Source organism: Mastigoproctus giganteus, chromosome 4 (assembly GCF_048544385.1).
Source record: "Mastigoproctus giganteus isolate SK-2022 chromosome 4, ASM4854438v1, whole genome shotgun sequence".
Classification (NCBI taxonomy): Eukaryota; Metazoa; Arthropoda; class Arachnida; order Uropygi; family Thelyphonidae; genus Mastigoproctus; species Mastigoproctus giganteus.
The window spans coordinates 40,575,454-40,589,268 of record NC_143578.1 but is presented as its reverse complement, the minus strand read 5'-3'; the positions used below and the strand labels follow the sequence as shown (position 1 = coordinate 40,589,268).

The following is a 13,815-nucleotide window of genomic DNA, read 5'->3' as shown; positions in this document are numbered from 1 at the left end:
ACTATGACACTGTTGCTATGTTTATGGAGGTACACTCTCATGATGAATTACTTCCTTTACATCAAGTACATTAAGGAAAGGTAGTGTTGTTATTTTCTTTTGCTTTGAGGGAAGCTAATGTTTTAGTGTATGTTGTTTAAGTAGGAGTGAAAATCTCCTAAATTCTCCTTGCTGGTTCCATATGAGTAAACATTCCAGTTCACGACCATACATGCACAGATTGCTTCCCCAGCTGTCGTATTACCCACTGTCTTCTGGAGATCTGTCCAATTTAGCACATAGGGAATGCATTCTTAGCTAAATAGTTTATTTTTTCTCATAAGCCATTTAAAAGGGAAAAAAAAGGTAAATAAAAGATTACCATATTTAGCAGTCAGGGGCTTGAACCTCGGTCTACTCAAAGAGCATGTGCTACTGCACTCTCGCTTCTGACCACTCAGCTGCAGAGGCCATATAAGTGATTGTAATTTTTAATAATCTTATAGCCCAGTGTCCTCTGTCAAATAAATGATGAGTGGTTTTTCCACCCTTCATCCATTTAACAAAAATCATTGCAGTTTTCTCTAAAGGCTTTCCCCCCACTTGTCTATAGTCAGCAAGTCTTTTGATCTAATGCAGTACAGAATACATCTGATTCTCATGTTATGCCATAAATTTTGTTGAGCCACATAATGCAAACTGGCCTGTGCATTCTGTTTCCTTTTGAAAACAAATTTTGTCTTGATTGTCTTTTTCCACCACCAATCTTAATGAATTTAGTTTCCCTTTGTATATGATGGATATATCCACCAGCATCTCTTGAAATACATTATATTTGGCAGGTGTCTTGTGGTTATTCTCAGTATAGTGAAATACACATAAGTACAATTTACAGTTAATATATTTATCCCTCTCCCCCAACTTTAGTTGTCTGTGCTTTCCTTTAAATAATTCAGTTAATAAATTCACATAGTAATTATGGTGTACACTCCCATTAAGGAATATGGGATTTGATTTTTACCAGTGATATTCATGTCTGTGCAGTAAAAGTATTGTAGATTGACCATGGTGTGTGCGTGTGTGTGTGTGTGCGTGCGTGCGCAATTTACCACGGTGTTTCCCAACCTGTGGTCTGTGTAATGAAAGTGATTTGCAAAATTTGTCAAAAAAACAGAACCTTTTTGTAGTAGACAACAATAATGTTAAAATTGATGGAGAAATGTGGGTATTTCTATAACATCCTAATGTATATTACATATATTAAGTGTGAGTATATATCATTATATTTATTTAAAAAATAGTTATTGAATATTTGCATATATAGGTCTTTTTTTTACACTATTTTTTTTTTTTTTTTGGTTCATAGCTTTCGTTTCAAATATAGAAGCAGTCTGTATCTGCAAAAGGTTGAGAAGCATTGATTTAGAATATTTTAGAAATTTTTTCTTGAGATTTGGTTAAAATTTTTTTGTGCTTGTATTATCATGTTCATATAAATTCTTTTGAATATTGATTAGATAAATTTTTTCTATTTTTAGTGCAACTCAAACAAGGGATCATATGATTTATACTACAACATGTATTCGAGATCATTTGTAAGTATTTTTGAATTTAAATAGTGTGATTTGAATTTTTAATTTAATTGTACTGTTAGGATACAGCTTTATTTAGCATTGAGAAAACTAAGCTTGTTACTGAATACACTGATTTCGTATTGTGGGCTACTTCGATATTGCACTATGCACTTTAAATAAAAGGCACTGCCTCAATATAGAAGCATATTGCTATTTATTTAGACTGTATGCCATTTCCTTATTAACCTTGGTGCCAAAAAGTTAAAATGTTTAAATGCAATTGTATAAAATTTACATGAAATTTATGTAACTTAAAAAAAAATTGGCATATGATGTCATATTATGATTTTAAGCTCCAGAACATGCATAATTGGACAGGCTGTGAAAGTGTGAACTTGAACAGTACTGCTTGCCTTTTAATCTAATGCAGTACAGAATACATATGATCCTCATGTTATGCCATAAATTTGTTGAGCCTTTAAAACTTCTGCACCATTGAGCATCTGATATATTGTGAATATTCATTAATGGGTTGTCAGGTTGTTTACTTTTGGTGCCTACTTCTCCACCACTGCTTCTCCTGAAAGCACCACAATGTCAAATGGGGAACTGAATATTCTAAAGAAATAGCATTTGCTCAGTGTTGCACAAAGATTAAAGCTGACCCATCAGTACAGTAATGTTTTATGCTCTTGTGATATGAGTCCTTTGCTTTAAAATTGTTGAGATTTTGAATTTAAGTATTGTAATTTTACTGTTAATGGCCCCTTCCCAGAAGATGTGCATGACAGTTGATTGTGATTATTTCTTGAAAGTGTTTATAATTTAATTAGTTTTACATTGCAGATAATTAGTTTTATAAAGCATGTATGGTAATTATTTTGGGAGGATGGACAAAGTAGATATATATGTTTGAAACAAAGTATGAGTAAGATAAGTTTGATTGATGTTATAAATTAATGCTTCTTTTGCTTAAAAAAAATTCATTAAATCGATAATGAATCGATAATTATAATTAGATTATAATATTCTTAATTCTGTAACTTTTTCTAATGAGTAGTACTTTCATAGAATGGCTGTACATGCTTGTACATGCCTGTGATATACCTATAACTTGGTGTCATATATCTCAAAAAATGTCTTTAATATTATTAAACTCATACTTCACGTCAGGTGCATGATATTATAATATATTAACTTCCTTTGTGCACATTTTTTTATAACTTTGATCTGTTAATTCTCTCTCAATATGTGTAACTTGTAAGGTTACTTTTTTATAATGCAGCCTTTTATGAGACTGCGTGGATATCTTTGGATTTTAAATGTATAATTTTCTTCTTTTACACTAAGCCAAACAGGAACAAACTTTCTCATTGTCAAAAAATAAATTGATTAGGTATAGTTTAAAATTAGAAATTATAAAATTGAAACAGGAATAATTTATCCCAATTTTCACATTGAATTCAAAAATGTCAGGACTTTGTACTGTATAGGATAAAACTACACAGAAAATGCAAATACAAATGCAGTTTCTTGCCAAGAGATTGACAAGTTTCTGTAATATGGGATTTTCTTTTTATTAATAGTATTCTAATAAAGTAGTTCCCATCTCTCTCAACCTGTGACCTACTTTCATAAATTAAGGTTTACAGTTCAATCCAATCAAAATATATTCTATTTGTTTACCAAACTATTTACCAGACTTCAATAGGATTAGTAATATAAGTGATTATAAGATACTTGTTTACCAAACTTTTACCCAATCCAGAAATTTATTATAGCCCATATTTTGGGAATTGCCATACTAATAACTGCTTTTGAAATTTATTGCTATTAGTTATTAACTTTCAGTAATCTGTTTACCTTTAGAGATATCGGAATGAAGTTTTTGGCTGAGGTGGTTGCCAATCAAGTTTTCAAACCATGGGAGGTAAAGAATTTTGTTCCTCGAATGAAAGTGGATCTTGCTCTCTATCAAGAGGATCCAGTGACTGGTAAACATATTTGGGAATATATATTTATAAATATTTTAAAAACAATACTAAGGGAACTATGGCATATCCTACTCACTTTTAGGGAATGAATATAGTAAAGTTGTTTCCCATTGCTTTCTCTACTCTACACTATTCTATCAAAAGTTGTGGGACATGTTATGAAAAATATTGTTTATATAAAGAAATTCTACCTTTGGCTGTAATAACTATTTCAGCATGTCATGGAAGACGTTCTACTAATTTCTGGTAGAAAGCTAGTGGCACTGTGCTCCACTCCTTCTCCTGTCAAACATTTGTGAACTCCACTAACAAAGAGGGTTCTCTTGGCCTTGCTCTTTCTCCAATTCTGTGTTCCAGTTCACTCCAACAATTTTTAGTTGTATTGTGGTTGGAGCTCTGTGCTGGCCACAGTGTTTCTATTCACAGTGGACTGTGAATGCAAGGACTGCATTCACAGTCCTTGCTTTGTTACATTAAGTATTGTTGTGTTTGAAGGTTTAAGGGCTGCTTCCAAAGAATTACCACAGTGTTAGGACATCTAGACTATCATTGTAGAATATTGCATTCATGGTTCCATGCACTGTTACCAGTGGACCTAGTTGTACCACGAGAAACACACTAGACCAGTGGTGGCGAACCTATGACACGTGGGTCAGATACTGACCCACGAAGGCTTTGTAAGTAACCCACGCGCACGCGTTTATTGTAATATTGGCCTAATTTTTTAAATTAGAACACAGAGAAAAGATAATCGAAAATATTAAACAATTATAAAATATAAATATGTAATGTCAGATTTATAAAAAAAAAATAAAAAAAATAAACAGAATGATTCACAAACAAGTGTTTTAAAAACTTTTTTGACTCCGAAAAATAACATTACAGCTGCTAGTTTTCAAGTAACCCATTGCATTGCTCGCCATGGGAAACCTCTTTCAGAAGGAGTTTGTAAAACAAGCATTTTTAGAATGTAGTTCTACTGTTTTCAGATTTTAAAGAAAAAGACTCGATTGTAAAGCGTATAAATGAGTTACCAATAAGTCGCAATACTATTAAAGATCGAGTAATAGAATTAGAAAGAAATATTTCTTCTCAAATACATAACGACTTAAAGTCTGTAGAAATGTATTCGATTGCTTTAGATGAGAGTACTGATGTAAATGGTTATGCGCAACAGCAGTTTTTGCTCGATATAATGCAGGCAATATAATGAAAGAAGAGTTAATAAAACTAATAACATTGAAAGGAAGGTGTACCGGTCTTGATATTTTTAAAGAATTTGATAATGCATTTTTAAAAAAATGGAAATTGACCTACAAAAACTTATTTTTGGAACAACACACGGTGCTCACAATATGGTGGGAAAAAAACATTGGTTTTATTCAGCAGCTTAAGCAAAATATTAGAGACATTCTCTGATAGAATTTCGTTGTATAATACACCAGCAAGTTGTATGTGCGAAGCAAGGTTTAAAAACATTTTCTAATGTAATGCCAGTTGTAATTAAAGTTATTAACTTTATAAATGGTCTTAATAAGCGAGAATTTGCACAATTATTAGAGGAAATTGAGTGCCAATATTCTGGGATTTTGATATAAAACAATGTTCGATGGCTCAGTTGCAGCCAAGTTCTTAATCGGTTTGTCATTTTATTAGACGAAATAAAGCTCTTTTTGAATGAAAAAAAGAATAGTTATGACGAATTTTCAAATATAAATTGGCTAAATGATTTAATGTTCTTATGTGATATCACTCAGCATTTCAATGAACTGAATAAAAAACTTCAGGGACATGGACAAATTGCATTAATGATGTTTGAAAATATCAAAATATTTATGAAAAAACTTGACATCTTATATTAAAGATTTGGAAATGAGCACCATGAAATATTTTCCTCAATTACAAAAACATTTTCAAAACACTAAAGATTTTGAAAATATTCTTGACATTCAAGAAAATGCAATTAAAATATATTTAACCATTTTGCAAAAAATAAAACAAGCTTTCCATGAGAGATATAATCAATTTAAAAGTTTGGAAAATACATTTCGCTTTATTTTATGTGCACATAAAGCAGAGTACGATACAATGCAGCTAAACGATTTTATGTGGCTAGGTATCACTAACTTAGAAATGGAATTAATTGAATTCCAAAGCAGCATAGTGTGGAAAAATAAATTTGAAAACTTGATTTTCGAAGTAGAAGGAAAAATTTCAGAAAGTAATGCAGCTAGGCCTAATGAAGATCCCACACTAAAAGTTGAAAATATTATATTAAACGCATGGTATTCTTTACCGAACAATTTTTCATGTATGAGGAAACTGGCTAACGCTCTTCTCACAACGTTCGGGTCCACATATTCATGTGAAAAATTGTTTTCCTCAATAAATTTTGTTAAATCTTCCAACAGGAATAAACTTGGAAATGAATTGACTGCAAAATGTATTAAAGTAATGAACACGAAGTATGTACCTAATATTAAGAAACTGTCTGAAAGTAAGCAACAACAAATTTCGCATTAAATATACTTTTATCAACTTTATTACACATACTGTATCTGTAATTATGTTAATTATTAATGAAGAATATTTCAAAATAAAGGCGTTTTCTTTTATTCCTTGCTCATTCAAATACTTTGTGCAGAGGCAATACTGGTCATGATGTCACCTGGTGCAGTACAAGGTATCAAATCAAGCTTCGATATTTACTTTTTTTTTTTTTAACTCTTCACTTGCAAAAGTTAAAGTTATAAATCAAAAAAGGAAACTAAAACCTTTTTTGGATTATTTCAAAAGTGAGAACCAAAAATATTCAACTATCAACTTGATCTCTTAACAAATTGTTTGATGTTTCCAAATAATTGGCATCCTTTTTACCCCCCCCCCTTTCTAATTGAGACCACTAACTTATGACTCACGGGCTAGTATTTTAAAAAAGAAATAAAAAAAATTGACCCACTCTTCAAAAAGGTTCGCCATCACTGCACTAGACCATGACGCTTCCTCTTTCCAACTTCACAGATTGGATAATACTGAGCCTCAGGTAGTAAGCATTGTTGTGTGGAAGGTTTAAGGGTCATTTCAAAAAAAAAAAAAAATTTACCACGATGTGGGGCATCCAGAATTGTCCAGAACTTCAGTGCAGAAACTCCTCCAAAATTCACAGTTAGGACAATACACTTAGGTAATAAGCATTCTCCAGATATCCTCCATACCCAAAGATGTTCAACAGACTGAATGAATTATGACTCATTACTCCACAGAACCAATTTCCATTGATCCACAATTCAGGTTTGGTGTGCCTTCGCACCATACCAATCAACAGTTCTGTTTGTTTTTGTTATCAAAAGCTTGCGAACCCTTGACTCTTTCATCAAAATTCATAGAATGCACTCTCCACATGTTATGGAAACACAAGTTGCCTGTGACTGCTTACAACTCCAAATTCTGATTGTTTAGGGCAGTGGTTCCCAACCAGTGTGCCGTGACCCTTTTCAAGTATGCTGCAAGATTAGGAAAAATTCCATTGAGTTTGATGGCAATCACTATTTTGGTGTGCTGTTAATATTCATCTTTTAAATTAAAGGTGACATGAGTGACAAAAGATTGGGAACCACTGGTTTAGGGATTGATTGTTAGATGAGGTAATCGGCCATCTCAAAATGCATTGGTTCCTTTCATCCAGTATTTTATTCGGTATATGCCTACATACTTCTTTCTTTGACTCAGTCACCTCTGAGCTTCCATTTTTTCAGCACATTATCAAAGGCGCCTCCGTAGCCAGGTGGGAAGGAGCAGCAGTGCGTAGCACACGCTTCTTGATTAGACCGGGGTTCGAGCCCGTCACCACCAAATACGGAGGATGCGGAAAGGTCAGGGAATGACCACCACATATTCCCGGAGCAATATGGCCTTAGTTGCTAATGCTCCTAAAAAACCAAACAACAACAACAAACAAACAAACAAACAACACATTATCAACTTAGGAATATTCAATTTCTAAGCAATAGCATGCCCAGACATTTTCTTCATATTTTCCTCGTTTCCATATGAAACTCTGTTAGCTCTTTCTCTATGCTTGTCATTCAACACAGACATTTAATTGACTCTCAGGCTAACTGCTGGTCACCTTATAGGCAAATTATTTGCATATTTGTAGCCATAATTACTTGTTGCAATCAGAGGGGTGCCCCATTATTTTTGACGATAGGATAGTATGTTTTGTTTACATTCTAAGATTAGTTTACACTGATAAATAAGTGGTGAAGCATAATGCCCGAAAAAAGATCTAAATATTAAGGAGGCTGTACTTGCATAAATTTTTCATTATGTGACTATTAAAATTATGTTTTCAATATAAATGTATGAGTATATACTAGTTTTTTTTTGTTTTCCTGGGAGATATCTGGAAATCATGTTTATGGAAAGGTTACTTTTCAGCTGAATTTCAGTCAAGATGATGCTTTTAAATACCCATATATTATATTTTTAAAATTGAATTCACCAATTTAAAAATATGGATCCATATTTTTCAAGGTTCAAAAATATCTTATAGGTTCAAAGCCACTTTTAAGTGATTATGGCTATGTTCATAATTACTGCAGAGAATAGCAGGTACTAAGTGAGCACTTGATCATACTTGATCATGGACGTTTCTTTAAAGGCTTTGCAGTTGGGACTGTAATTAAATAGTCTTCTGAAAATTCAGGAACATGCACTTCCTACCTTTAAGAACTATTCACTCTTAATGTGGCTGTTAGGAAGAATTTTATCATAAAATTATGTTACCAACCTAAAGAGCAGTAGCATATTGTACATCTCATTGGTTGGCTTCAAATATTGCAGCCGAAATGGGTAGGCAGGAGCAACAGTGTGTAGCACACGCTTCTTGATTAGACCGGAGTTCGAGCCCACGACCACCAAATACAGAGGATGCGGAAAGGTCAGGGAATGACCACCGCATTATCCCCGGAGCAATATGGCCTTAGTTGCTAATGCTCCTGGTGCCTCCGTAGCCAGGTGGGTAGGGGCAGCAGTGCATAGCACATGCTTCTTGATTAGACTGGGGTTCGAGCCCGTGACCACCAAATACAGAGGATGCGGAAAGGTCAGGGAATGACCACAGCATATCCCCGGAGCAATATGGCCTTAGTTGCTAATGCTCCTAAAAACCAAATAACAACAACAACAGCAGCAGCCAAAAGCATTAACAACATTTCATTACATGAACGGTGTGACTTATATAATTTAATCTATAAAAATTAATATACTACAGTATGGTCTTCATTAATTTGGTCTGAAATAACTATTTCACTTGATATTACTGTGACACATTTTATTATAAGATGTGCTCAAGGTTAAAACTTCAAGTTTAAGGTACTGTTCTGTTCACCCCCGCCCCCCCCCAAGATTCAAAAACATCTTTTTAAATTATCTCGGCTGGTTTGCTGTGAAGAATATGTGTAATATTTTTCTGAAAATTTTTCAGTTTTTGGTGGAGAATTGCTGATAAACTTCTGCCTTTACAAACTCCATAAGTAGACAATCTGGTAGTGTTCTGTCAAATAAATGAACTGGATCTTGTATTTAGTGCATCATGAAATAGGCCGCCGTAGCCTAGTGGTCAGGCGCGCGGGTGCATAAGTACACGTGCCTTGACTGACCGGGGTTCAAGCCCGTGATTGCTGAATACGGTGCTGTTTCTTGTATTCTGTCTATCTTGTGAACTCCTCTGACCGTTTGGTCGTCCCGGAGTATAAACAGAAAATTTATTTTTATTTATTTATGATGGGGATGGTCTTGAAATACTGAAACTTGGGTTCCTGGAGGATTCATCAACTTCTTGGTTTGAATTTCAGCTTGTATCAACCAAAATTAGACAACGGTGGATAATAGGCATGATCTTCTCTGATTTTCAAAGATAACTTCAAGATGCCATCTGTAATATCTGTGTCTGTGTCCTATGGGAAGATTTCAAGATAGTTCATTCATGAATGGACACACTATAACAGCCCTTTTGAAACAATCTTGAAAATTCAATATGTATAAGTACCATATAAGATGTTCCTTGGAAAATGTAAACATATGTATATCCCCCTCAAAAGATTAAGAAACTTTTGATTAAATACCACACTTCCAAAACTTAAATGCTAGCCAAATGTAAATTACCAATTTTTTTTTAAATATTAAAGCAGAATTTTGTCTGTTGAGCCCCCATTTTTGGCAGGAACCACAATATTGAGAACTATCAGCAAGGACATAACACTTAAATTATAATTAAATTCCACTATTAGAAAGGGTTGAGAGACTGGAGCCTTGTGCTGTGACAACCAGGATGCCTATATGAATAAAGGCTTAGAATAAAAAGAAAAACTCTGAAATAAATCTTTATATACTCCTAAACAGCATCCTCTTGATGGAAACTTAATTCCGAAATATCGGAACAAAAATATCTCAAAGAATGAACTATTCGAGGAAAGAATGAATAAATAAATAACCTATGTAAAAAAAAGATTTTGAAAGCTGGATACTGTCATAACAGAGAAGTATCTTTGTTCTAGTTTTTTTTATACAGGTTATTCATTTACTTAGTTGTTTATTCATGTTTATTTTATTTTATTTTTTTTTGCTTTAATTGTATTATGTATTATTGTTAGTTCAAGGAATTCTTGTTTGATGCCATTAAATATCTGCTCTCGTTCATATATAAATTCTTGTGGCCACCTGTAATTGTAATGAAGATTTTAGAATTTATAATAAAGAATGACTTGTATTGAACTTTATTATAAAATATACAGATTAAAATAACAACAACTGTAGATAAAAAGCAACAAAAGTGTGATGACATATATAAAATCAATTAAAATAAACTAGTTAACGCATTAAAAATATATCAATAATAAATCTAATAAACATGCAAAATAGATAATAGCTTTAGTCATCTATATGGAGCCTTTCTCAATTAAGAAAACATTGGCTAGGGTTTAAGCTACATACCATACATCAGTGACTAGCGGTTATGTATACATTATGCTATCACGGATCAGCTATCTTTGTTGTGGAGATGTGCTGAGGGAAGAAACAGTACTGTCTGTAGATCATGGAAGTTACTGATTATTTCCCTCACCCCTCTTTCCTTAATTAGAGAACACCTCCCATTTTTCCTTCCCTCTCTCCCTTACTAACTCACTTACAACATAAATATCTTTTTTTTAATGGATGCATGGACAATTTTCTTCCCCTCCTGTCCTCCCTGACATGAGTGACTGGCTGCATGAAAACATAGCATATATACATCATCTCCCAGCCACTGATGTACAGTTTGAAGCTGAACACTACTATCTGTTTTGTATTTTTATCTGATTTATTATTAATACAGTAGAACGTCGGTTATCCGGAATAATTTGAAAGGCTAATCTTTCTTCTTTTTTTTCTATTAATGGTAATACAGTAAGTGCCGGGTATGGTGATCACGTTTGCAAATTGAATTTTGATTCTAATTAGCCAAAGATTGAGTTTACTATCCGTTTATAACAGAATGTACAAACAAAAAGCCCAATAAACTGAAAACTGCAAATTGTTTTTATTGTTTTATGGTTGTGACCTCTAGAATTCTATGTGACCTTCAGAAATGTGCTTTGGAAAAATATCACAGAGACTACTGGGTTTTCTCGGAAATCATGAGTGAATTTCATTAGTTTAGCTCCAGATTGGTAAGAATAATATCAGCCCGAAACTGCGATTTATCATTTTTCTCCATTTTTTACAGTAAAATGTGAACGAAATGAAAACACGTAGTTTTAATATTGCAACAAGAAACAGAAATTATTAATAGAATTAGAAAAGGTAAAAAATTAGGAAATTTCTCCAAAGAGTTTAATGTGGGGACTTCAACAATTTACGACATCAAGAAAAATTCCAGTGCTATAACAGAATTTGTGTGGATAGTGAAGGAGGATGTAGCAGGAAAAAGACTATGTCGAAACCTGAGTGCACTCACTTTATTTATATTATTTAATTTTTTTTGTTTTATTCAGAGCGAAGTTTTGGTGAACTAGTGTCTGGCCCAATGTTATGTGAAAAAGCATTGATTTTAATCAAAAATTAAGAAGTAATGAAGATTTTAAGGCAATCACAGGTTGGCTGAAAAAACTTTAAACTGAGACATGGTATACGTGAACTAGATATTCAAGGCCAGAAACTTTCTACAGACGGGATTATTATGGAAAGCATTACTAAGAAAAACCCTAGCCGCTAAAAGAGAAATGCCTGCACCAAGTTTTAAGATGAGAAAAGGGTGAGTTACAATTGCTATGTGTGCAAATGCTACTGGGATGCACAGATTGTCCGTGCTCATTATTGGTAAGTCGGAAAAACCGAGAGCATTTAAAAATCTTTCTAATTTTCCTGTTTTGTATAAAAATCATAAAAATGCATGGATGGATGTTTCTGCTTTCCGAGATTGGTTTATATATTTTTTTATTTAATTAATCTTATTTAATTTAATCATAAGGTAAGATTAAATTTATTTAATCTTACTGGAAAAATTATCCGGTTCGATTATCTGGAAAATTTGGCTATCCAGAAGAGGTCGGACATCAATTATTCCGGATAACTGACACTACTGTTTATATTTAATGCTTTTAACTAGTTTAATTGAATATTTATATATCATTGTTTTAATTTTGCTTTTATCTACAGTTGTGATTAGTTTAGTTAGTACATTTTATAGTAATAAACTTCATTTCAAGTCAATCAGAGAGCTGCTAGAATTTATACATATATCATATATATAAATTCAGACCTCAGAGGGTTCTGTTCTTATCTACTCTGTTTGTATAAAGTGCTTCTTTTATTATAGTTTTGATGGAAGCTGTGCACAAGGCTGCTTTTCGAGGAGGCCTGTCTAATTCTCTTTATTCCCCTGATTTTATGTTAGGAAAACATGATCCAGAGATGGTAAGTATTTTAGTTACTTTGTTGTATGTAGTGTATATATAGAAAAGGAATGGAAGGTGTGGGGTGGGGGGAGCATATGTATAATCCAAATCAGTGACTAGAGCACAATAGCAAACCATTTCTGGCCTGCATGCCGAAAATAAACTGAAACCAAAATGTTTTTTTTTTTTTTTATAATATAAACAATTTATGGGTATCTGCATGCCTGTATATTTTCCTATATATGCTCTTAGTGGCACACATGCCACTGGTTCATGGTCCCTGGGCTAGAGCATATGCAGTATATTAAAAATGTACCTGCAATCTTTTTTAGCTTTCCATCATCTCTGTATGTTTTATTTTTTTATGGAAATCACTGCAATTAATGCAAATTTCATAATTAGAAATAGCTTTTTACATTGGGATGATATTAAATGCAGAAGATAAGTCTGTTTTTTTATTGATGTTAAGGATAATGTATCAAGATCTAAATAAGAATTATTTAATCAGATCTTTAAAGATAGAATAAGAAAGAAAGACCAAAATTTCTTGTACTGGAAATTTTCTTCTCTAATGCTTATTTAGAACTACACTAATAATTTTACAATTGGTTTATAACTTTTTTTTCCTCTGCTTACATTAGAACATTGCATTATGAAATTGTAAAATTTAACAATGCAAAATTATTAATTGTAAACTCCTCTGACCTAGGGTATAAACAGAACTTTTTTTTTAATTGTATTTTATGCAAAATATTTTTATAGTATGTAGCATAGAAAAAGTTTCTGGACTTGCAGAGTATTTTGTGATTGACTGTATTTAGGTTTAGTTATGTTAAAACATAACTAAACCTAAATATAGTCAATCAAAAAATACTCTGCTTGAGTAGTAATGCATTTCTACCACAGCATGTACAATTGCTGATAGCAGTTTAGGAACTGTTTGCAGAAGAGCATCTTGAGTTATATAAGTAAGCTCTTGTTTGCTGCAGAAGTGATGGCCATGTAAACCTTTTTTTCAATTTCCAAAAAAGAAAAACCACATGATGAGAGGTCAGGAGAGTAAGGCAGCATGTTTTAATGCCACCGAACTGTGTTTATTGGTTACATGAACCCTTGTTGCATGAAAAATGAATGGTATGCAGGTGCATTGTTGTGCAATAAATTCCAGCCCTTGCTTCATACTGTTCTGGATGCTTATGCAAAATTACGTCTTGCAACATAGCCTTAGTTGCTCATGCACCATAAAAACCAAAATCAAACCTCTTGAAAATTTCCTTATTCACAGTGACACCTTTAGGAATGAATTCATAGTGCACACTACTGTGATGG

At 32.9% G+C, this 13,815-nt stretch overlaps 1 protein-coding gene across 1 annotated transcript in view; it reads left to right on the top strand.

The window, feature by feature from the left end:
- Positions 1–13,815, top strand: part of UQCR-C2 (Ubiquinol-cytochrome c reductase core protein 2) — a 91,771-nt gene that overhangs the window by 24,150 nt on the left and 53,806 nt on the right. The window contains exons 5-7 of the mRNA XM_090371493.1: positions 1,518–1,574; positions 3,423–3,547; positions 12,408–12,505. Of these exons, the coding sequence (XP_090227619.1) occupies positions 1,518–1,574; positions 3,423–3,547; positions 12,408–12,505 (280 nt within the window). The remainder of the gene's footprint in view (positions 1–1,517; positions 1,575–3,422; positions 3,548–12,407; positions 12,506–13,815) is intronic.